Source organism: Anguilla anguilla, chromosome 16, assembly GCF_013347855.1.
Source record: "Anguilla anguilla isolate fAngAng1 chromosome 16, fAngAng1.pri, whole genome shotgun sequence".
Taxonomy (NCBI): Eukaryota; Metazoa; Chordata; class Actinopteri; order Anguilliformes; family Anguillidae; genus Anguilla; species Anguilla anguilla.
In genome coordinates, this window is record NC_049216.1 from 13,923,389 (window position 1) to 13,948,440 (window position 25,052).

The 25,052-nt window shown below is 40.4% G+C and overlaps 3 protein-coding genes across 6 annotated transcripts; 2 read left to right on the forward strand and 1 right to left on the reverse strand.

The window, feature by feature from the left end:
* Positions 1–13: 13 nt before the first annotated feature.
* Positions 14–3,992, forward strand: LOC118215383 (RNA guanine-N7 methyltransferase activating subunit-like). Of its 3 annotated transcripts, none has more exons than XM_035396116.1 (3): positions 14–63; positions 1,626–1,796; positions 2,964–3,992. In XM_035396116.1, exons 2-3 carry the CDS (start codon positions 1,627–1,629, stop codon positions 3,127–3,129), a joined length of 336 nt encoding a protein of 111 aa, XP_035252007.1. In that variant the 5' UTR covers positions 14–63; position 1,626; the 3' UTR covers positions 3,130–3,992. The 3 variants fall into 3 exon arrangements, with proteins under 3 accessions (XP_035252007.1, XP_035252006.1, XP_035252005.1); XM_035396115.1 differs by lacking the exon at positions 14–63 and adding an exon at positions 1,104–1,371; XM_035396114.1 differs by lacking the exon at positions 14–63 and adding an exon at positions 1,128–1,383.
* Positions 3,993–9,048: 5,056 nt separating this feature from the next.
* c16h15orf40 (chromosome 16 C15orf40 homolog) lies at positions 9,049–12,112 on the reverse strand. The gene is made up of 4 exons (XM_035396027.1): positions 11,754–12,112; positions 11,383–11,500; positions 11,028–11,155; positions 9,049–10,756 (listed from the first exon to the last, which is right to left on the reverse strand). The coding sequence occupies exons 1-4, from the start codon at positions 11,967–11,969 to the stop codon at positions 10,664–10,666; spliced, it is 555 nt and encodes a 184-aa protein (XP_035251918.1). The 5' UTR covers positions 11,970–12,112; the 3' UTR covers positions 9,049–10,663.
* Positions 11,767–25,008, forward strand: glsl (glutaminase like). 2 transcript variants are annotated; one of them, XM_035396022.1, is made up of 22 exons: positions 11,767–11,902; positions 13,149–13,600; positions 14,568–14,668; positions 16,147–16,208; positions 17,339–17,432; positions 17,911–18,043; positions 18,282–18,348; positions 18,747–18,859; positions 19,395–19,524; positions 19,997–20,067; positions 20,460–20,623; positions 21,047–21,105; positions 21,192–21,236; positions 21,521–21,579; positions 21,661–21,727; positions 21,902–21,952; positions 22,210–22,386; positions 22,583–22,714; positions 22,873–22,965; positions 23,238–23,299; positions 23,606–23,746; positions 24,504–25,008. In XM_035396022.1, exons 2-22 carry the CDS (start codon positions 13,551–13,553, stop codon positions 24,601–24,603), a joined length of 1,971 nt encoding a protein of 656 aa, XP_035251913.1. In that variant the 5' UTR covers positions 11,767–11,902; positions 13,149–13,550; the 3' UTR covers positions 24,604–25,008. The 2 variants fall into 2 exon arrangements, with proteins under 2 accessions (XP_035251913.1, XP_035251914.1); XM_035396023.1 differs by having other exon boundaries at positions 20,000–20,067.
* The last annotated feature ends 44 nt before the right edge of the window (positions 25,009–25,052 follow it).

Here is a 25,052-nt window from a genome sequence, read left to right on the forward strand (position 1 = left end):
ACATTCTCGTGCAATATACCGAACTTGTCAACAAGACCGTGCTTGCTACAGTACGTGTCACAGGTAATATAGAACTTTGTAGGTGCATCACACTCCTCATTGTCTGGACGGTGGGTCGTATAAATTCACAACCTACATTTTATCAACAGCCCAGCTGGAGCGGTCATTATGTCACATTTCACCGTCTTTTTTCTAGCCTATGATGGAGCACGTGTAGCGGACGCTTTTAATCCTTTCAAGAGTAGGTTTTTATGTTTGTTTTTTCTTCAGAATTCTAAGTCAGTGTTCTAGAACTCCATTGCTAGAACTGACATTAGAATATTCGTTCAGAACATTCTAATCACATCGGCCTATTTGTGATCTTACACAAATACGTGATTAATCAGTTACCGTTTCCTACTTAACCTTTAAATACAGTAGGCTAAATGACGAATGTCTTTGCACGTGGTTTGCGTGGTTTCCTTTGCCTAATTAATTCAAATAAGCAGTTCGCATTAGGGCCAAGATACGAAGAATAATGTGATTTATCGATGCATTTTTTCTTCTTCTCGGCTGTTCCAGTTCGCGGTCGCCACAGCCGATCATCCTGATACGCATATTTGATTTGGCATATGTATTTAAGCCGGATGCCCTTCCTGACGCAACCCTCCCATTTATCCGGGTTTGAGACTGGGACTACGAACGCACTGATTTGCGCATCCCCCGTGGCTGGGTTTTTGGGGGCATTGGCTGGGGATTTCTGGATGAATGCATTCACTTAACTTAGACAGGTCAATCGATACAATTGTAGCGGAGACAGAGCCGTTCAGTTGGCTTTCTAATTGCCAGCGAGGTGCACAGCATGTCTGACGTGAATTTCGGTATAAATTGACTACTGGATAAGCAACAGTAGGGTAGACCTATAGCCTAACGAAACTTTGGGGAAAGTTTCACCTTTCAAGACGAAACAGTTTATAATTATTGAACACTAAAATTACCATTACCGAGAGAAATTAATATCAGTTAAAATGATCGTATGATTACAGAATTGCATATATTGTTATATAAATAGGCTACCCATAATGAAAAGTCCCTCTTTGCTTCTCAAAGTGTTAAAGCAGGGGTGCGCAACTCAAATTACCCTAGTTGCTTTTAATTAACAACTCTTAGATATGATTGGGCTAATTAAATAATTAAGCATAAATCGACACAAAATCCTAAAAAGGATCAGCCCTTTTTGTGCACCCCTGGGCAGAATAATTTCGGCAGGAATATGTTTCCGGAACCAATTTTACAATTCTGAGTGGGGAACTAATATGTCGTTGCACTGCAATGTGGATACAAGTTACAAGCTACTGCTAACAACACTTGCAGACTACACCGGATTTCTTGGTATATTTTGAAGTTAGTAATTCCATAATGTTATACGATCGAGTTACTGGCTTGCTACTTAATACAAAAAGTAGCTAATAGTGTTGAAAAATTGTCTGGGTGGCTTGCTAAAGAACCACTTTCTTTGCTAGCTAGTAAACTAACGTTAGCATTGCAAAATGGTTCGTATAAGTTATTGTTTAATGCAAGCTACACGATGTAGCTAACGTTGTGCTAGATATTAAATTATAATACTTCTGATAATCTGATTTCAGAATGTCAAATTCTCCCGAGCCTTCTCCCAATTACGAAGAACAGTTTGCTCACCGGTTTACTGCAGACGATAAACAATATCAGGAATACCTCCAGCGCTCTTCAAATCCACCCCCGATGGTGGAAGATTGGAGAGTTCGTGGGGGTGGGCACCAGCGCGGCAGAGACAATCGGTTGGTACTCCGGAGCTTGCTTCCAAGATAGTTATATGTTATGTATTATATAATACAACAACCTTAAGAAAACGGTTTTTTAAAATTATTTGCTCGAATGTAGACAAGCATGGGTAGTACCGCTATAAGATACTGTATGACTTGTCTAGTTTCTGTGCAACATGATGGGTTTAGTTATACTTGCCATTAGGTTCATAGCAATAATATGTTACGCAGACAGAATGGACTTCTTTTTTTATTGGCTTGTATAATATGTATGATTTCTGAAGTGGAGGAGGAATGGTAGTGAGTTAATAATTTCAGGAATGGAGTCAGGGAGGTTAAAGATGAAGATAATGGAAGAGATAAGGCAGAAAAACTGAATGATACAAGTTTGGAGCTTTATTCCCACGGTAGGCTGTGGGAAGTTCTATCTGAATTCTGTGGGCTTACACAAGATAAGAGGGTGAGAAGTTAATGTTTGTGAGGAGACAGAGTCTGTGGTCACTGAAGGTATTTCTGCTAAACTCTCTGAACTATTTGAGCATGCCCCCAACCAAAGCATACCTTAGATGGAATACTGGGCATTCCAGTGGGGTTTAGTTTACATTGTCAACACTATTGAACTCTGAAAGAAATACATTTTCACAAACTACTTGGTTATTGACATTGCAGTCTCTTTAAAAACTGGGGATTAAAAAAAAAAAAAATTGGCTTGGGCGATTGTCCAGTTTAGCAAAGCTTTCTGAGTGAGTGGAACCCAAACTTTGGTGCCTTACTAATGACTTATTCATGCTCGTAAAATAATTCTATGGTGGGACAGGCACAGCAGTCCATGTCAATAAAGTTGTAATAATGGATGAATTCATGGTTATTTAATGTGACCGTAACATGACTGTTGAGACTAGTGATCACAGCTGTCAAGCAGGGTGACATCCCATGGAAGGAGCATTGTAGCAGGACATTCAGCCTAGCCTATTGGCAGTGAGGCCATTGGCGGTGGATTGGGAGAGCGGTGTTCGCTTCTTAGCCTCCCTGAGAATCCCCTACTTGTGAGAATGTTACATTAAAAAAACAACAACCAAAAAACAGACTGCCAATGAATAGCTTTAAACTTGCATGTCTGGCTTGTATTTTACTTAACACAGCCAACCAAGTGTTGACTGCTTTTTGTGGTCCTTCTTTCAGCTTCCAGGAGCATCGCCCGTTCAGAGGGCGTGACCGTGGGCGTGGCTGGGGTTGGTCAGGGGAACAGCGGAACTCTTCTCATTGGCAGGACCGCCGGTGGGGCTCAGGCAGTGGGGGGTATGACCAGGGATACAATTCCTACAACCAGAGACCACGCAACTACTAGAGATGTGTTTCACCCTATTTTTGTACAGTCTATGGTTTCACCCCATTGATATTCAAATATTCTACTGCTCCCAAAAAATAATATTTCAACCAGTCTTGTGTGAATGCCTTAAAGCAAGGATATCTGCATTCACCTGCATTTTCAGGATGGAAAGTGAGCGATTTATCTGAGATGAATGACCTGCTATTTCATACTGGGCTCTTATGGGCTCCTTCACTAATATCAGCAAAGAATAAAAACTTGATTTCTTTATTTTGTATTTTTTTTGTAATATACAGGCATTTTGGACTAACAGGTTATGTCATGGTCAAATCATTTCGTCTCACTATTAGTAATTTTCTCTGAATGCTTCTTGTATTAGCATCCCCAGAACCCAGAAATGCTAGCCTATAGAAATTTCATGTTTGTCTGCTTAAGTTATGGATGAAAGTATTTTTGCATCTTTAACTGAACTATAATGGGAATGTATTGAGATCACTGTCTTTCAGTAGTGTTGCCTGTTACACAGTCAGTGTTGGGGGCAAGTGTGGGGATCAGATGTAGACGTCAGATGTGGATCAAAAGTCCTTCAAGGAGCAGTGTTTCATAAACAGTCTTTTTTACTTGTTTTAGGGATGTGATTCTAACTGTGCTTCTCTTCATTTGATATCATTTGTTGTACCGAGACAAGGTTATTTGGAGCCATAGTATTTGTGCTGTGAAAGAGCTGTGCTGCATTACTGACTTTTTACTTTCTTTAAAGCTTTTCAGTTTGTTTCCTCATTTAATGCGAGGAAATGAGGTAGCTGTTCTGATTCCACGTCAATGCTGTCATTCAGCAGGCCTGAATATGCCCATGCAAAATAAATTAACCTTAAAATTAATACAGTATGCTTTTACTGATTCTTTTATAATTAAATAGCTAGTTTATATAAACTAGAAAGCTAGTTTATATGAACTTGCTATTTAACATGCATGTGTGTATGTTTGATATTGCTGTATATTTGTATGTTAATGGTATAGTTTTTTTCTCTAGGATAAAATATTGAAAGTGCATTTTGCGTGTGTGCTTTTGGCTCTCAAGTGGTAAGTGGTTTCATCTGAAGTGCTTGCAGACAGCTGTTGATCCTTTTCACTGCAGTCCACCAGCTGAGCTATGCAGTTGCACCAGAGGACTGCACATTTTATGCAGATCGCTCATGCACCAGATTGTCCAGAACGGTCACTGTTGTGCAAGAGCGCAGGTCTTAGTGCCTTTTAGCACTGGCACCATGGAGTCTTATTTCTGTAAAACCTTAGATAAGCACTCTGTGGATATTTTAATGATCTATGGCATTTTTCTTTTTGTAAAAATTGTATTTAAACTCGTACATTATGACCTTCTGTCCAAGAATAATGGTACAACCTTTCGTTTCAGAAAGGGCAATGCTGCCTGCTACACCTAAACCAGTATAATATAATTTATTTTGTGTTATGTGTGGTCAGACACAGTATTACAGAGTAGTAGTATGAGTTCACATACAGTACATTGTATGCAAAAAATAGATCATAGATAAAAATCTGTCAAAATATGACGTGGAGTCTTGGCATAATCCGTATTTCTCATTATTTCCCAGGTTCAGTGCTGTTTAATTCTTAAATAATAAAGTCAATTGCACAGTTGGTTTAACATTAACATTTGTTGTATTTCTCTTGCCACAACAAATGTTAATTTAATCAATGTGTGCCTTGAGCAAGATTTGAATTGATTGTCTAAAGGAACTCCTTAACCTTTAATTAGATTTGTGGAATTTCTGTTCTGAATAACAGCACATAACTCTTAGGTGAGCATTAAAACCATGCTTTGGGAGTCTCAAGCACCATTTCCCTGCTCCGGTCCTGTTTGTGTGTGTGTGTGTGTGTGTGTCTGCGCGCGCGTGCGTGTACTGGTTTATGTTCCGAGCTCTCATTCATTTTAGGCTTGATTTAGTTAATTGAATACTGCTCTGCAAAGAACCGAAGGCACTTTCCTGTTAGAAGAATAGAAAGGTATTTATGTTTGATAATTTGTGCACCCAACAAATGGACGCACAAATTGGAAGCACCAATCAAACACATCATTGTTCAGGTCCAATGCCGATGGGCTGTGTTTGTATGTTTTTTTTTTTTTTTTGGTAATTTGTGGTACCAGATGGCAAATTAGTTTAAAGATGGTAAATGAAAATGAGGAGCCCTGACTCTACTGTCAGCAGCAAAGGCACTTATTTGCTGTCCCTGTTTCTGCGACTCGGCGCTTGGACACATCCATGTGGCTTCTCCTCATTCATCCTCAGTCTGCTGTTGATGGGCAGCACTGTGGAGGACTTGAGGCGTTGATCTGCCAGGAAAGAGGGTTCTACTCTGCCCCGCTGACAGACAGGAGAATATAACACACCAAGGCCAGCAATGGGAGAAGTGCATTTTCTCTACATCAAAAAGTTGATTAGTGATAGTTCTTTAACTGTTTACCTCAACTATGCTTTGTAAAATTTATCAAATCCGTACTGAATCTTTAAAACTTATATCCACATTTCCCAACAAGTTTTTTGTTCAGTCTAGTATATAGCTGAAGGACATTTGACAGCACTTGTAAGTCAGATCATACTTCATTAATACTTAACATGCACACTGGTTAATATTCACCGCAGAGATGGAAACAGTCTTTTTAGTGTGAGTGTACATTGTGTAGCACCTCCACGCCCAAGAACCCACATCCTCTGTCCACCTTCAGGCTGGGAAAATGCATAACCATGCAAATACTTGATAATGTGTGTGTGTTTTGATTTTAATCATGTTTAGTCACTTTCTCTTAACGCATTATCAATAATTCAGTGTCTCTGCATGCTCCCTCTGGAAGACGTGCCTGTGAGCTCCTGCTGTCTGTTGGGACTGGTGGTGTGATACTGTCTGCCATGATAGCTTACACTCAGTGGGACCATCCAGGAAAACATTTTGCAGAATGTAGAGGAGGAGCAAGCCCTTCTAACGGAGGCTTGGCTCTGTGGATGGTATAACGCCATTGATGGTCCCTGTTGCACAGCCTGCAGCCCTGCTACTGTGGCCAAGGAATGGAGAGCATTTGGGGGCAATTGCCGGGGGTCCAGGCCTTAGGCTTTGCAAGGGGGAATTTGGGCCTGAATCTGGTCAGTTAGGTGGCTGACCCGGCTGAGAGAAGAGCCTGAGAGTATAGTAGTATAGCTGCTGCAGTCGTTCCAATTGTCCATACAGATGAAATGCGCTCCACGATGAGTGTGTGCTGCAGGTGAACCAGCGCAGAAAGATGGACTGCTGCTTGGATTTTGTGCCACGTCACCACTGTGCTTTGCTGTTGAAATTTTAAAGATTTCATTCACTGCAATGAGGATTGGAGGCAGATTTGAATTCCATTAATGAGTCCTGTAGCTCTGGGTTCAAATAGCCTACTATTCATAAATAAAAAGCTTTAATTTATTGTTTGTTCTGATATTATATTTGCCAGAGATTAAAATAAATTAAGCTAGCTTTTGGTCATGAATTTGAGTGCTGTCAACAACTGGATATCAGCAGGCTGTGATTGCTATAGTTTGCTTCACAGAGGAAAATTGAGTGTGTGTGGGAGGAGAGAGAACTGGAGTTTTGGATTAAGTACATATTCACCTTGCAGCCACAAGCCGTGTCTTGTGTATAATTTTCTTCTGGTTTGTGATCATGTGTTAAAGGTGGTGCAGCACCTACAGTGATTTAACTGCAGTGTATGTTGGGTAACTTTCATCGTCCAGTCAGAATACTTTCTCCTCATGCTGTGCACAATGTACCTATAAAGGTTTGATGCAGTGGAAAACAAGGGGCCTGCAGGTGGTGATTTTTTGCATAGGTTTTTGAATTTTACCTTCATTTAACCAGGTAGGCCAACTGAGAACTGAATATATACAGTTTATATAGTGCAGTGAAGACCTGGAGAATCAGTGGGTAAGGAATGCAAGGTATTCCATAGCCAGTCAGATTTAGGGGATGATAAGGTAGCCAGTACTAGACAGACAGGTTCATTGGAATTTGACCTGGAAATCAGGGTCTACATCCCTACTAAAAAAAGTGCCATGGGATCTTTAATTAACAGTGAGCCAGGACTGCAGCTTAATGTTCCTTACGAAGGACGGCAACTTCTGTTTCACCTTGCTGTGGCATTGGTTTTCTGTTTGTTTCAGAGTGCCCTTCCTGGCCCACCTGGCCGACCTCTTCCAATACCAACTTAGTTTTCACAGATCTCTCATCCAAGTAGATTAGACTAAATCTGACCACGTCTGATTAAATGCAGCAGGTGGTATGGCTGCTCGCTGGTGGGACATGTATTGAAAGTTATCACCTGGCCAGGAACTACAGGAAGTAATTAGCTCTTGAGAAAATATTTTTACCTTGCTTTGTTTTTTGAACTGAATACAAAGAGCTGTTGAGAATTTTGCTTTGCCACTAGAAGCAGTGGCAAATTCCTATGAAACTGAACCTGGTAACCAACCCTGTTCCTGGAGATCTACCATCCTGTAGGTTTTCATTCTAACCCACACTTCATTAAACAGCTAGAGATCTTTGTTGAACTGCTAATTAGTAGAGTCAGGTGTGCAAAATTAGGGCTGAAATGAAAACTTACAGAAAGGGAACAGGGTTGGTTACCTCTGATCTAGATCTTTACATTATACTACAGCACCTGTAAGGCACTCTTATTACCCAGAACTCATTGGTCCACCCTGGTCTGTAAAAGATCAAAGCTCTTTATATCCTTTCATCTTTTAAACGCACAATTCTGAAAGTAATGGTAACCCAAATCAGGTTTTAGTCCCCTTTCAATCGCTTCCCATGTATTCCTTGTGTAGGAAACACATTACTACACAGACTTGTGAACAAGGGCAGAATGCTTCATTTGGAGGAGCCAGAAGCTAGTTTTAGTGTTGGGTGTGTTAATGTTACCCTCTCCTCTGTGAACTCAACAATAGTCCTGACTCTTTGTGATTGGGAGGTAGTGGGCCCCTCCTCATCCCACCCTCCTGCCAGGGTCCATCTCAGCCAGGTTTCCAAACCTTGCTCTGCATTACAGCAGAAAACCGTTATGCTAATCTATTCTCTGGGTCTCTACTCCTCCTTGCACCATTTGCAGCTTTATGCACACATAATCTGAATTTGTCACCCACTGGGGAGATTTTAAATGAAGAGTGGTGAGTCAGGCTACTGTACTTGCTAGACAGAAACAATTACTGCACCTGGTGTGTGTGTTCACTGGCCTCACCTTCTAATGTTCTTTCACATTTTCTCGGAGTGCATGTGTAATCTTCTGGGACATAAACTGATTGGGGCCAAAAAGTCAAGCAGACATGTCATTTGCGCAAATTGCACATTGAGATAAAATGGGCAGCATTATCTCTGCTCTCTGTTCCCTTTACGTGCTTTGGAGTCTCTCAGCAGAAAACAGGAAGTTGTGTTGAACTGGGTTGCTTTCAAAGCTTGGGCTGGAATGTGTCTGAGAGAGCCTTTGATTAATAAGTCACGTTTATGACAATATCATTACAAATGACTGCATTATGATCTTTCATAAAAACGAATGACCCCATGGACACGTACACATCAGGGCACGTTTGTGCTTCAAATCACACACCTTCATGCTTACTGAGGATTTGTTGTTCAGGAAAGACAGAATTAAGATAAGAGTATAATGGGACTACTCCATTGGCCACAGATTGGAGAACTACTACTTCATGCCACTCCCATGTATACACTGACACCATTATAGAGACAGGACAGTTTCAGATCAGTACATATACTCAATCCAGCAGTCAGTATCTCTCTGGTGTCCCCTACTGCAACATTATGGAAACGCATGGAGTTCAGACTTAACCAATCAAGGACAGATATGCACATAAAGACTGTAAAAAGAAAGAAACCACCAAACACTACTCTTCAATGCTCCCATTTATTAACTACAACACAACGTTTCAACCCTCAGGTCTTCATAAGGTCAGGTATACCTTATGGATATAACTCCAGCACTTAAGAAAATAGTTTTTTTCTACTTCTGCACATAAAGTAACATTTTTCAAATTCACAAGAACTAATGAAACAACTGAAACAACTTGTGTTCAATACTAATGCGTTAAAATAGTTTTATTTATTTGATGGTCATATCTGGTGCTATAATACATGCCTATTTGAGTACAATACAGCACTGTCAAATGTATTAATTTCCTCTCCAAGATAATTGCATTGGGAGTTTTTATGTTCTTTTATCTGTGCATTCACCAACATAGAAATCCCCTGACCATAAGCAGCATGAACTACCTCCTCCTTGAAGGCCAAATTTTGGCTTGTATATGCAGCTTTATTTCTCTGCAGCACCATAATTACAGTAAGTTCTCAATAAAATAATCTGCACTTTTGTGAACCTGAGTGCTAATTAAGAATAGGGTCAAAAGTGTAATCACAAAGCAAAAATATTTTCTCATTTCAAAATTATCTGAAAATATAAATGCAGTTTTCTTTGCAATTTATAATGATTAATAATATGTTCAGTGCATGAGTACACATTTTTAAATTCACAAAACTATAGGATATACTATTTTTTCCTTAAAATGAGAGCCATAGACCCCAATACTGAGAAGTTATCAGAGAGCCCAGTCCACACACTTTAAGATAAACAATCTCAATTTTAGGAATATTTCATAAGGAATACAAACTTTATTTCCCATATTTTCCAGAACACATTCAGTCTGAGGAACACAACAATGTAAAAGCCACAAGTTACAGCCAGTATTAAAGCGCATGATCTTTTAAGATATCCAAAATAGCTTAAATCCTACATAATGAAAAACCTGGTTGCACCATGAATGGTCCATAAATGTGGGGACAAATATAGGAGTTTTAAATTGTAAAGACCAGTACTCTGTTGCTCACTGACTGTGGATGATGGGTTGGTGCACTGTACAGTAACTTTGTCCTCTCTCAAGAACAAATCTTAATCAAGTCAACTTCCTAGCAGAACACTGCTTTTAAAACTCTCTCCTGCCAATATAATTATTCAGCTACAACTTACCATCTGTAACAGTCTTTATCATAAACACAACAGTAAATATTTGTAGGGGGGAGGGTGTGTCCTGACACACTCAGGTAGACTGTAGAGCTGGTACACTACCACGAATAAATCACTATCCAGCGTTCTGCACAATTCTAGTGTGCACCACAACCATGAATGCAGAACTTGAGAGCTCCCAGGTGACTCATTATTAAACATTGGCTTTAGCTGTCAACATGAATACACAGTCAAGACATTGACCATTATAGGTATATTAAAAATACATATATACCAGAAAACAAAATATACTGAAATCAACACATCCACGGTGACGGAGCAATGACCACTTTGGCGCAAGCCGTACCCAAACTCTGAATGGTGGCTATACCATCTGCAACACTCTGGCGCCGTGTTGTAGCGTCCATAGGTGCAGTGGAGCTCAGGCGCTTCCTCGTCAGAAAAGCAGTACTGAAAATTCCCCCGGGATTTCCCCCCTTTATCGACTCACTCAGCCGCGGCTCTTTTTAGCCTTTCAAGAACTTCTTCTGGACTTATCGACCCAGATACCTTGATCAGTTTCTCTCTTGATCTGCAACCCTGCGTAAAAATGAAATGGGAGCAGGAAAACAGATCAGATTCCATTGAGAAGTTCAGCCTTCTGAAACCAGCCACATAAGAGTAAAACAAGTACATAAGCCGAATTTTTGATACTAGATATCTGAGTTGGTACCATACCGTTTTACAGGCCAGTAAACACAGTGCTCACACATGACATGTCTCCAATGGCTGACAACGAGTAAGCATTTGGTTTTGTTTTGTACTGCAGCACGAGAAAGCATCCAACTGACCAAAGAGTCTGCTTACATACCCGGTCCAAAGTGATCTCGCTCTTCTTCAGCTCCAGCACTTTAGATAAATACCATACAAGTTCGGCGTTGGCCTCCCCTTCAGATGGCGGCGCAGCTATAGCGACACCTACCGCCTGTGGAGATACATCTGAAGAATACCGAGAGCGCATAAATTTCCAAATTTAAGAAACTTTATATTTTTGAGCTTACGTCGACCCCAATACTGAGATTTGTTCACTTGTAAAAATTCAACAGGGTACAATTAGCCTTTATTACTATATTTGTATTTTGTCTTGATTTGATTACAACTAATTGGCATTTGTAACTTAGACGTTTTTGCTAATGGAGTTCTCCGTGGAATATAGTGACGCTCACCTGTTATAGAATTCTGTTTGGATCCCGGTTTGGCGTGTATTGCGATGCAGATCAGCCCACTTTTATCTCGTGTAACTGGCCCCGGAGCCGGCTCCACTTGCTTCTGTGTATTCTTACCCTTAAATGTTAAAAGAAAGAACTAATAGCGTAGTCATATTTGGTTAAATGTAGCTATGTTCATGCTAGATCACAACCAATGACCATTCACTGCAGCGTATTTGTGCAGCAAGCTAGTTAACATTAGCTAGCACTGGCAGCTCAGTTAGTTGCCTACTGGTTACAGGGTGCTGGAAACCGACAGCAAGGTTTAATTAAAAAAAAAAAAAAAAAAAAAACAGAACTACAAAATGCGCCAATAAATGTCTCCATACCGGTTTGTCTTTTTTTGGCATAGTGTACCTCCCAGAATGGTTTCTTCTTATGGAAAGTTCCGCGGCAGAGATGGAAGCTCCCTCCAGCTTTGACCAGGGGTGCACACTCCGGCTGAACGTCAGGAGAGACTGGGGATGAAGGCCTTCCCGTATGTGTAACTGTCGGAATAACCCATTTAATGAAAAACAGTGGATGTTAAGCATTAGTGCATTCATTGGCAAAAAAACAGCATCTTTAAACAAACGTAGTGTACAAGTTTATTCGCAAATTGCATCCAGTTCCTTGTCGCTCATGCACGCATGCGTAGAACGCGACAGCGAAGATTTCAACTTCGTAAGATTCGCTTGTCATGAACATAGACTGCAAAAAGGTCATGAAGCATTTGTGGCCAGATCCAGCCGGCACGTGACCGACCTTAAAAAATTTTTTCAGTTGTTGTTTCAACGTTGAAACAACGTTTAATGCTAAATAGTTGTAAACAGGTTAACAAAATACTTATAAAGCATCGTTGAAATTTTAACAAGATCTGTACGTTGAATCAACATAATGTCTTCAACATAACGTTCTGCCTTTAAAATTATTATTATTATTATTATTATTATTATTATATATCACAATAATGTATATAATTATATATTATAATTGACTATAATTATATATAAAGTTATGTTTTTTAATTAACACGTTGAAACAACGTCGCGATATCAACGTTGATTCAACCTTGATCCACGTGAATCCAACCTTGATTCACCCGTGAATAAACGTTGAAATGCCGGCTGGGGAGCTTTGAGTTTGTCTATTCTGTCTGTACGCAGTGAAAGAAACTCGTCCCTCTTGCAAAATTTCCTAAAGACCGAACAAATAAAAACGTAGTATATAGTTTCCATGATCAACCCCTGGAATGCTACATTTTTTGTATTTTAAATCGTTATATTGCCAGTATGTGTGTGTGTTATATTTGCCATGGCTAAGTCAAAATCCCCTGGGTGAGATACAAAATTTATATAACAGGAGACCCTTAAAAACTTTGGGGCTGATGCTCAGGGCCAGCGAACATTTGGAGCAGCAAGGTTATGGTTTCCTTGGTGTTAATGCAACATTGTAACAGTGTTGTGGAAATGTGTCTGGACATGTGTGTAGTTGTCACAGCCTTGTGTAATATTTTATTCCTTGTTGAAGCTAATGCAACAGCACATCATACAGGTCTTTCTCATCATTGGACTCAAATTGTCTGCTTTTGTTTTATTCACTGTGCAGAGTATCATGTGTAGTAAACATTTAAATTTTAATTAAAAATGCTTTATTTTCAGAACAATTGTGTTGCAAAACACTTCTTTCTTTCTCCATTTTTGTCATTTCCTCTCATCCCCACCTTTATCTTTCTCTTTGTTTAGAAATGCTAAAACCCCGATACAAAGGATAAAGGATACCTTGCACAGAAGATCACAGCTTTGGTGATTGAGTGGCACAGCATTCCCTGATGTGTCATAAAGGCATCCCACCCCCAAATTCTCAGGCTCCACCCTCAGCAGCCCCCCCATCACTCCGCACAGCAAGCTGCAGGCAGAACCTAACACATTCTCGTTTACCCTGGAGTTTTCACAAGGCAAATTCCAAGGCTTCAGTTCATCTGCATACGTACATGCAGGATATGATAGGCATCCTTGCCTTTTCACTAGTTTTGGAAACTGCCAGATAAAGAGTACAAGAGAAGGGAAAAGAAGAAAGTTTAGAGACTGTGATCACCAAATCAGACCTAACGCCCAACAGCAAGAGTGCAAATCAGAGCTCTCTCAATGGAAAAGGACCCAAGCCATGTCTACAGTGAAGAGAATCCTTACCTCTGGTAAGATTAATGCAACTCCTTATACTGTAACATGATAAAGTGCAGTATCTGTGTTAGCAGGAACCTTTGTTCCTTTCTGTGTTTTGCTGTTGCCTGCAAGAAGAAATATCTATGGTGGTTTAACAAAAGGGTTTTGTACTCCAGGTACTTTGCTACAGTATATGTTTGTTCCAAGACTTTAAATGATTAAATCATGGGCTTTAGTATATATGCAGAGGTTAAAGCAACACTATCAGTGCCTGGTGTCCAGGTGTGATGGGTTGCAGTCGCACTAATGATAGTCATACCATAATTGTTGCTGACAGCCATAAATATATCCACACGCACAGACACACAGAGATAATGCGCGAGATGAGACTTGTTTCTGTGGACACAGAGGAATCCTGCGAAGTGGTGTTCTTTATAACAATGGGTTGGGACTGACTGGAACAATTGGAATGGTTGAGATGGGTTGCAAGCTACATATGGCATAAATACCTTTTGTACACTTAATTGCTATACATATAATGCACTTTTATTTGCATTCACTCCATTCAAAATTAATCTGTACCTGTTGAATCCACCACATGAGATGGAGTGTTCTCGTGTCAACAGAATTGCATGTACATGTGTTAAATCATTTGGCATATTCCATATTTTAACATGATTGTTTCAGATGAATATGGTATTTTAATAAGGGGTGGGTCCCAGAAAATATATTAAGTGAAAGTTTATTTATTTCATATTTATTTAAATAGGGACTGATACATTTACAAAGAGTATTTAACAAGTAGTCTGTCATCACAACATTTCTAGCACAAGCTAATTTGTAATGTTTGATGGGGTTTTGTTACACATGTATAGACACACACAGAATATTAAATATACAACATAATCAATTAAAAACATCATCTCCAGTTGGGGAAGCGCTGCTTTAAGATACCGTGAGCCATAAATGTAGCTGTTGCTAAGGTTCCTCTCCTGTTAGCTTCCAGAGAACTCCCTCCCTTCGACGCAAATGGAGGAAACGGTATGGAGGCTTGGATGGCAACAAACTGCTGGAGCCCAATAAGGAGGATGACATTATAGGTGCGTCAGTAATATCTGTGTGTGGAACCCATAGCCTTAACTGCAATTTCCCACGCTGTGAGTTGGCACACACTGGAGGGCTGTGGGAGGGATTACTGAAAAAATGATATGCTGTCAATAATACACTTTTCATTGAGGTTCACATCTGTCAAATCAAGCACTGCACTGCACTGCACTAGTTACAGAATAAACTAATGGTAGAATTCATTCCAAATTTGCTAGTATAAATGCTAGTTTAATTAGCGTTGCGTCCCAGATGTTTTCGCTTATTAAATGGATCAAGAGTCACGGAATCAAAGTTTAAGAACCACTGATATAAAGCATACTGCTTTTACTGGGTGATTTTTGGATGGATCAGGGTCAGGGCTCTGGGGTGTAGCTCAAACAGGCTATATTAGGAAGGGCAGAGCGGTCTCTGTGATTCTCCATCAGGCGGGATAATTAAACGTTTGGTTTGTGCTCCCAGGCTGGGAGACTTTAAAGCGGATGTGAGTGTGGTCAGGTCCAAAATCAGCCCCAGGCAGTTCCATGTGGCTTCTGTTCTTTATGCACAGGATCAGCAGAAATGCACACTTTGGCTGTGTGTGGAAATACACACTGTTATAATGCTCCTGACTCTTTCATCGTTTTCTCATGCGCACCACCTGAGCTACGTCTAGGTGACTCAAACATATCCTGGAGAGTTTCTCCCCTACCGACCCCCCTCTCACCCCACACAGCTTCAGAGGAAATACTGTCTGCATTCTTTTGTCTGGAATGTTCCAATATAAAATGGCCACCTTGCAAATGAAATTAAACTGCCAAACATATACTGGAGAGGTCTGTGCAGTAACAAGTCAGCAAAACAAATCCAGACTTCATCCAAATATTCTCTGTCTCCAACACATTGCAGTTTGAGGGGTTAGTTTAGCATGGGCCAAATATTTACTTATTCTTTTATTGTATCTGGAATTAATTAATTATGCCTTTTTTCTGAAAGGTTTTAATGATCCAGCACATTTGATCACAAATTTAACAGGCTTATTAGCCTGAGTGTATTTCTGCTGAGTGGATTGCTGGTTTGGCTTTCATAACCCCTGTAGCAGCAGAAATGGAAAACAGTAGTCTGTACTGTGCAGGGGAGAAACTCAGTTGCTTTGGCTGTTTGAACTTAGACTTAATGAGTACTTCCAAACTCTACATTGCTAAGTTTTGGTGAGTGAAGGTTAAAAATAAAAATAAAACCATGTAAGGTCTCAGAGCTGGAGGAAAACAGTGGTTTCTACTGACGCTTTATTCCTATGTTCAGGGAGTGGCATTTTGTGGGATTTTCCCAACTGAGTTTTTGAGTACGTAAAAAAAGACAAGACAACAACGAGGCAAGAAACAAGAAAGACAGGGAAAGAAAAGTTAACTATGTGGTCAGGAAGAACTCTCAGCTGCTGAGCTATAATCATCCCCCTGAGGTTCAGCATAATGGGGTCTTCTGTGCGTTGCAGAAAATGGAGCGTTGACGGACATGGAGAGGGACTCTGCTCCAGTGAGGCATGCTGAGAGCCAGGTATATGCATGTACACCAGGTGCACACACTGACACACACACACACACACACACACACTAACACACATACTAACGGGCAGACATTAGCACACTGACACACGCCCTAACGTGCACATACTGACACACACACGTGTGTAACCATGCATGCACGCAGATATAGATACTCCAGCTTGGCTGCAAGCACATAGTCACACATTCATACAAAACTAAACCACACACTTACACACAGGCGTACACATATACTCCTCTACACACACATTGTGCTGGATCACAGTGAAATGAATACCTCCCTCACTGCAACAAGAGCCATGTAAAAGGGAATGCTCTCCACTGTAGGCCCCTCTCATGAGTTGCCAGTGTTTTTATTCCGTGCCCCTGGGGGATGTGAAAGGCCAGGGCTTTCCAACCCCTTTGGAGTGAAGGCACTCCGTGGAATTACAGACTTACCTGAGAGAGCTGTATGAAAGAGGGTAGAAGGGCTGAGGGCATGGTGGTGGGGTGGGGGTGGAGTCTAAAGAAAAAAAAGTGAAGCCTTTGAGCTTAAAAGGAAATCAGCATGGGGGAGGTCTGGGGGAGCAAGCACCCTTTTCTGCTGTAGCTATTGGAAGTGATCTCAGCGTGCCCGAACAGACGCTGCCTGCAGCCGTCCCTATAAAAGCTGTAATAAACACAGTGGCTGTGGCTCTGGAGCTGCTGGCACCATGCTCAACACAAGCTCACCTGCGTGTTCTTTGTAAAGGTAACAATTACAGTTTATTTCCAAAGACAGAGCCTGGGATTACTCTAAGATCAAAGAAAACATGGCTCCACTGCGAATCACAGCCAAGCACAGCCTTCTCACTGTCATTTGTGTCTTACCAATAAAACAGCCAGGATTAACCCTTTTCTTATTTATTACAAGTGTCTGCAGTAACACTGTGGACTTTGTGATTCTGGACAGTTTCACAAGGTGGTGATACTAATGATCTGTATGTTCTTTAAAGAAGACACATCATTAATATAAAACTACATCTATCTGGTGAAGTTGCTTCTGGTTCAAACGTGTTAGTCAGAGAAACCTTTAACAACTTTTTATTTAAAGTCCTTTAACAACTTTTTCTTTCTTAACGACTGCTGTTCTGGTGTCCTTAGGAGACGGCCTCAGTAGCGAATGCCCCAACTCCCACATCAAGAAATGCATTCCAGTCACAGAAACCTGTCAACTTTGTCACTCCAGGATCAACAGGTGAGCTCAGCATACCAAAAGGAAAACTAGGAATGCCACACAGTGCTAGTAGCAGAAACATACTGACTGATTTAGCTTGTCTCTGTGGGCAATGATGCTATAAATTCTTCAAAAAGGGTTTTGTTTCTATTGCATCTATGGGTGTCTCACTGTGGAAATAGCAGGGTATGACGGTCAACATTCACTTTTGAAATGAATCAGTCAGCAGCTGTGACAACCTGTCAGCAAACTATACTCCCTTCTGCATCCTTTTAACTTATCAGTGACAGCCCCGATGTTTGTTTTGAAAATTTGTCAAAATATTCCCAGAACACAAACTTAAACTTGTGGTTTATTGATATACACACTGATGCTAAATAATTGTCACTGTACTACATGTGTATGGGAAAACTACAAAAGTACTTTCCTGAATTTATTGTCTCCTTACAACCTTTATTCTGTGAAGCCAAAGGCTTGCAATCCTGTTTGTACTTGGCAGGTTCTCCATCACTGGCCAGCAATGGGAGTCAGAGAAGTGCGGGTCCAAATGGAGAGCAGATCCGCAATGCCAACCCCTTCTGGCACAGCATCAGCAGGCTGGACCCGCAGCAGGGCCATGGCAAACGCAAACTGTGAGTCCCCAAACAACCATGGGGGGAAGTGGATCTGCACTTTATTACATTATCAGCACCAACAACTAAAATACATGGTTTGCTGGGCTAAACTCAGTTGCCTCTAAAAATGAAAATAAATTAAAACTGAATTAAGTGAGAACAATAAATAAAATGCCTCTCCACATTATGAGCTATTAAATAAAAATATGAAAAGTGTGTGTCTTCATTAATGATCACTGGTGCTGTGTGTGTAAAGGGCGGCTGATGTCCTCTTTGAGAGTTTCGCTTCAGAGGGAAGAGTCAACATGACCCAATTTTTTGAGGTACAGTTAAATTTTTAATATTTTGCTTTTTATTTGTTTTAGATATATATGACTGACCAACTGTCAGCTGAAAAAAACAAAATCATAATGTTAGAAAGCCAAAATCTTCAAGTCCATCACAGCATATATATCAAAACAAATAAAGATACCAACTGGTATCTTGCAACAAATAATTCACAAAGGAAATGCAGAAAGGTCTCTCTGCTCGGGAATGAGTTTGTCTTGCTAGTTTAAATAAAAGTGACTATTTCCATTTGTTCTGTTGAGACTTTGATACAAAATCGTGTTCAATTGAACAAGTCAGTGCAAAATCAGTGACGAGACAATTCAGCCAGGTTGACTGAAAAACTAAGCCTGAAAGCCTGATTTGTAAGTTCGAATACTTCCCTCGGCTGTAGGCAGTATGGAGCTCTGGGATAGTTAAATCTGACCCCAGGATTAAGGACTGCTACTTACTGATGAAGAAGCTTCAGGAAGATGATGGAACTGTGGACAGGAACACATTCCACAGGTCTGTAGATCTGTTCTGTAATGCAAATATGTCTTTAAAACTATTTTAAAACATTTCACATGATAATGCTTTGTGTATTTTCTTTTTGCCACAGTAAAGATGGGAGCTAAGATATAAACTAAAGTGAGAGTTGACCTTATCATTGATAATGATCCTGAATATGTTTTTCACTGTGAACAAACTCATCAGTTTAGTTTAGGATTGCCTCCCAGATGCTGAGTCCTTAAGTCTGTCTGATATGGTAGCATTACCCTTTTCCATTTATACACTTCTACTATAACAAACTTATCCAGATGTAGGGATAACTTTGATTCTAACATATCAGCTATATCTTATGAATTCCTAAAGAAATAGGTTAATGGCTGTTATTTATTTGAGTGGGAGCTGTTCATAAATGGTGAAACTGACACATGTTCAGCCTCTAGTGATCAATGTACACCTTATGCTTAATGAGAATTAATTTGAACAGGAAAATGACCTTGAGTAAATGTGATGGGGAAAGGATGTTCTTGACTGGCTGTTGGTCTGATCGCAGGTGTGTGACAGGTGTTGTGTCTTTCATCCTGAAAGCACTGCAAGGGAGGTTTGTCATTCCGGATTTTTATACCTTCGCTGAAGAAGCTCAGAAGCTTTTTCTGAAGAGCAAACAACTTGCTCCTGTTAAGGTGTGTATCAGAGCTGTGAGATTTCAGCTGCAAACCATGCTCATATTCACACAGAGAAGATGGTGAGAATCATGTTTTTAAAGTGAATAATAAATGAGCGACATGTGGAATGTATGAGGAATCAGGTAATTTGCATAGACTGGATCGACCTTCTCATTTGCAATTGGTCAGCCAAATGTGTGTCTAAATCCCTAGTGTGTGCATCACTTATGAGCCTAATAAAAATGAAGGCCATACAAACAGAAGGCACAAAATTAAGCTTGAAGTTTAATTGGTTTTAAGACAGAAAAGCATGGCACGGTTTTAATTTGCATGCTGCATTTTAATTTGTTTGACAGGATTTTTTTCAGGAAAGAACAGTGTTTAAGCTGATTTGATACACATAGTGATTAAAATGTATTGACTCACTGCAAGGTGTTTAAACTGCTTTGACTCACAGAACAATGTTTTTTGTGTTTTCCATGTGGTGTAGCAGGAGCAGGCCCCAGTGAATGGAGACAGTGGAAAGTGGGGAGTATCTATCTGCACTGTCGACGGCCAGAGGTACTGCTGTGTGCGCCACTTGCAGCTAGAGAGGAAACCCACAATTTACCCTTTCAGCACTAACCCATTCCAATACTTACACTTAATGGCTTTTCACAGCCATTAAGTAAACTAAACAGTAAACTAAACTAAAAGCACAATGTTATGACACTGTCTTTGGCTGTGTGGTTCCAGTCTTACACTGTATGCCGGGAACGTAAATGCAGTGTTATACTGTGTTTGGCTGTGTGGTCTGAGTCACCTACTGTGTTTGGCTGTGTGGTCTGGGTCACATGCTGTGTTTGGCTATGTGGTCTGGTTCTCATGCTGTGTTTGGCTGTGTGGTCTGGGTCACATTCTGTGTTTGACTGTGTGGTCTGGTTCTCATGCTGTGTTTGGCTGTGTGGTCCCAGACTGTCTGTGGGAGACTGTGCAGATCCCTGTGTTCTGGGAGAGATCTCCTGGCCGCTCATTTATGGCATCGCAGTGGACCAGCTTGGGGCTGATTACGTGCACAGATACGTTGGCGTGGAGGAGTTCTCTAAGTACGAGTCTGCTTTTACCCTCACCAAACAAGGTAACAACACCAGATCAATAAAATAATGCAATGATGTGGGTATTTTTTGCTTCGGAGATCACAGCTTATGTCCACATTTGACATAAAGTGCATGTCCCACAGAAAGCATGTCTACTGCCTACATTAACATAGCATAGATATTTACAAATCATTTACAAGCATTGGTGCAGAGTTCACCCTATGCACTGACAATGTTTTACACCACATTTGCAAATAGCTGTTTACATGTAAGTATGTGTTATGTCTTCCTTAATAAAGCATTGCCTTTGGTTTCATAGCATTAGGAGATGTTAGAAAGGATGCCATGCTCTTCCTGAAGGCATTACAATAGCCAGCTTCATGTAGTCTTACCCAGAAGTTTCACTTAGTGCAGTATGAGGTACGGAGTTACTTCATTTCTGATGAGTTCCTGTTTCCTGTCAGGAGTTCCTCACAGTCCCCTCACGCAGACAGGAGCCATCATCACTGCATCATTACTGCAGGTATGACACAGCCAGCTCCTCAGCTGTTATATGTGGAAAGACGTGACTGCTGTTACTGAACTATGTGTTTTTTCTGCTGTTGGCAGTTAGCAGCCAGGCTGGGAGCAGAAGAGGATGAAAAATATGAGTCTGTAAGTCAGATTCCAAACAACAGACAAAATCAATCAGCCTCATAGCCCAGCCAATACCACCAATCACATCCTCACAACCCAGCCACAATAGCCAATCACATCCTCACAACCCAGCCACAATAGCCAATCATGTCCTCACGGCACTGCAAAAACCACTAATCATATACTTATTACCCACATAAAACCATCAATCTGTCCATTAGACTTGTGGCATACAGGAAAATCATTTGTCTTCCAGTAATGGCTAGGAACTGTTGAGATTTCTTATGTTTTTTTTTTTGCAGGTTCTGAATATTTTCAGAAAGCTTTGCAACAAAGAGCATGCAAACTTAAACTGCACAAGGTAGATTTCACACTGTCTGAAATGTCTAAAATAACAGATATTTTGTGTTTGTGAAATGTCTAAAGATGTGTCTGTTTTCAGCTACCAGACCCTGAGAAAAGACAGCATCACACTTCATGCACTTTCTTTCTACCTTCAGGAAAAGAAAGTACGTTCAATGGAACATTCATTCATTATTTGTTTAGAGGCCTTGTGAAATTGTAAGGTAATATGCTGAGCAACTTTTAGAGTTGTCTAATTTTTTTTTTTTTCTTTTTACAAGAAGTTGCTGATGGGCTTTACAAAAACTAACTTACTGCTCTTGAATAATAATGCTTTTCAGTGTTTTCCTGAGTCTGTAGACATCAACACCACTCTGGATTTACTGCTGCAGGTAAATATGTAGCATATGTAAATATGTCTCTAACCACAGAGTCACATTTCTTCATTGTTTCTGTTTTACTTTAACTATCATTGAAACTTTTATTTGTGTTCTGTGTATACAAGAATGTGTTATTTTGTTAGTATGTTGGTAAGGTAAGGTAAGCTCTTTGGTGCCCTGAACATAGTGTTGTCAGTAAAGAATTCATACATTCATTCATAATTTAAAAATCGCCCTGTGGCATCTTATATCTGGTGGAACTTTGTCAGTGTTCTTCCACAGAAGTGACGTGTGAGTCTGGGGCTGCCATGGCTGCCACCTTAGCCAATGGGGGGCTTTGCCCATTGTCAGGTGACCAGGTTCTGTGTCCTTCATCTACTCGGAACATGCTGTCCATGATGCAAGTAGCAGGAATGAAAGACTACTCCAGAATATTCCATTTCAAGGTGAACTATTGTGCATGAAACTGCACCTCTTTACAGAAGAACAGACCAGATAAATGTCAGAGGAATGCAGATGTTAATTTAGTATTTGACATTAATTCTTTTGGTTGCACTGCTGGTTTGTCAGATAGCAAAAAAAAAAAAAAAAAAAAAGAATTAAAAACAATTCTGTGTCAAAGGCTTTGTGCTTTGTTTGCAGACCTCAGTGCCAGCCATGTCCAGCCAATCAGGGGGCTTGCTGATGGTGGTGCCCGGAGTCCTGGGCCTGATGTGCTGGTCGCCAGAGCTTGATGCCTTTGGAAACTCCTGGAAGTCTGTGCACTTCTGTGAGGTGCTGACAAACACAGAGTCTTTCACCCTGAACCCAGACGCAGGGATCCGTGAGAGAGAGAGAGAGGAGAGACGAGCTTAGGTTAGACAGCATCACTTTGGACATTGCTTTCATTTAAACTCTTTTTGTTGTTACTGTTTTTTGTGTGTTTTTTTAAGGAACTGGTGTTGACATTCCAGCTGCACAGCTTTGATGTGAGAACTCCGTTCCGCCAGGTGGTGGCCTATAGACAGTGGAAGGCTGAGTCTGAGGTCAGAGTCTCCCCATCACTCATTTGGAAGAACATTACATACTGAATTTGACATTATTTTCTGTGTGTGTCTATGTATGTATGTGTGAATGCATGTATGCATGCATGCATATATCCGATGCATATATTCTATATGTTATATGAAATTCATAATTTATATTATATTATATGATATTATATGATATTATATGATATTATATTATATTATATTATATTATATTGGGTAAAATATGTTGTCCTCATGTTTATTGTTGTGCCTGGTCCGTTCTACAGGGTTATCAGATAATGAACATCTTACTGGCAGCCTACAGAGGGGACGTGCAGTCCTTACGCAGGTAAGAAGGGTCACTGACTCAGGCACGTTTCCTATCAGCATGTTCTTATACATGTTGATATTATTTCATAATGCTTGGCAGGTGCCTGTATCCTTGGCAACTCACATTTGGTTGTGTAATTACAGTTTTGATTGAGAGCTACGGAGAATGCATTGGTCTTTAACAACTCAATAAATCCATAAAAAAACAGACTGGAACAAACCCAGCACACGCACAGCATGTTTCTCTGGGCTGAGACTGTGTGCAGCAATGCATTGTGGGATTTATTTATCCTAAAGCTGAAAGTGTGGTAAACTGAATCCACAGATATTTCCTGTCTGGAGCTGACCTAAATGCGGTTGACTATGATGGAAGATCAGCTCTACATGTTGCTGCCTCAGAGGGCCATGTGGAGGTCATCAAGTTCCTGATTGAAAATGCAGGGGCAAATCCCTTAGCCAATGACAGGTATAGAACCCGGTCATGTGATTCAGGAGTGTTTCTGCATGATGACAAAAAACAGGAATGGGGTTAGAGACTACACACCTCACATATGTGTACTGAAAATGCCACTGAAAACAACCAAGCAGGTACTCTCGGCTTTTTGCTGTTTTCATACTCTTTCAAAGGTGGTACGAACGGTATCGGGTTAAACGTGGTCATTCTATTGAATTACCTCTTATCACTATAATATGAGAAACTGTAGGAGAAAGTGTAAAACTATAGGAGTTTCCTTTTGTGTTTATATTTGATTACAGCTATTTGAGGACCACAATATACAATAAAGGAATCTTAAAAACTACATGGGCAGGAACTTTGATGGCTGTCACAAGAAAGGACAAGCTTGCCTTGTGTTAGATTGTGTCCTGTATGAGACATTCTATATGAATTTGGACACAAAATGTACTTGATGACTCAGATTTTCCTTAAATTTAACTTTGCATACTTGTGACCAAAGTGCCCATTCTGAGGAATTTTTGGCCCAGTAGGTGCTGCCTTTAAAATAACCACTAATATAAATTGTACTGACAGTTCTTAGAAATCCTTGTTTTGTGTTGAACAGTAATTTACTCATTCAGAAAATTAAAAAAATTGTATTTCAACCAGTTTGGCATAAAATAACATTCCTCCATAGGATCTTTCTCTAGAAAATTTGCCGCATCAAGGGAATTGCCTGCCTGTTCACACGATGTCATTTATTTTAAAAATCTGAATCTCTGGGCAGGTGGGGAAACACAGCCCTGCAAGAGGCGGTGAGGAGTAACCATGTTCAGACAGTCCAGCTTCTGAAGAAGTACAGAGAACAGCAGGAGGTGTCCCTGTGAGCCGCGTGGTGAACACCTGACGACACACCATGCCATTCCTACAGAACTGCCATTGCATCCTCTTTTCTGGTCTTAACAATACCTGAATTTATTAGAAACCTCATCTGGGCGAAGTACACTTACCTCCAGTCCCATGGTCTCTCCATCCTGTGTTCAGCCCATATTGCAGGAAATAGTCATTTCAACTGAACCCAAGTTTTTGTCACAAACTTGACCACTACCTAATGGCATTATATCTTTGTGTAACTTTTAAGAACATTTTTAGATGTTGTGTTAAACATTTGTAATGAACACATGCAGTACTGAGAGTTTCCTTTGAGGCCTGCTGTCTAATTCTTTATTTCAATGCATTTGAAGTCAGTAACTGCAAATTATTGTTTTTTGCAATATATTTTATTGCCCAGGCTTGTGTGTGCGCGTGTGTATGATATATGTATAGATATGCTTTT

Coding starts and splice junctions, on each gene's coding strand:
- LOC118215383 (XM_035396116.1), top strand. CDS start 1,627: ATGTCAAATTCTCCCGAGCCTTCTCCCAATTACGAAGAACAGTTTGCT. Junction 1,797..2,963: donor CAGCGCGGCAGAGACAATCG/GTTGGTACTCCG, acceptor TCCTTCTTTCAG/CTTCCAGGAGCATCGCCCGT.
- c16h15orf40 (XM_035396027.1), bottom strand. CDS start 11,969: ATGAATGCACTAATGCTTAACATCCACTGTTTTTCATTAAATGGGTTA. Junction 11,156..11,382: donor CAAACAGAATTCTATAACAG/GTGAGCGTCACT, acceptor GGTATTCTTCAG/ATGTATCTCCACAGGCGGTA. Junction 10,757..11,027: donor GCGAGATCACTTTGGACCGG/GTATGTAAGCAG, acceptor ATTTTTACGCAG/GGTTGCAGATCAAGAGAGAA.
- glsl (XM_035396022.1), top strand. CDS start 13,551: ATGGAAAAGGACCCAAGCCATGTCTACAGTGAAGAGAATCCTTACCTC. Junction 22,387..22,582: donor CCAGAATATTCCATTTCAAG/GTGAACTATTGT, acceptor CTTTGTTTGCAG/ACCTCAGTGCCAGCCATGTC. Junction 23,747..24,503: donor AATCCCTTAGCCAATGACAG/GTATAGAACCCG, acceptor ATCTCTGGGCAG/GTGGGGAAACACAGCCCTGC.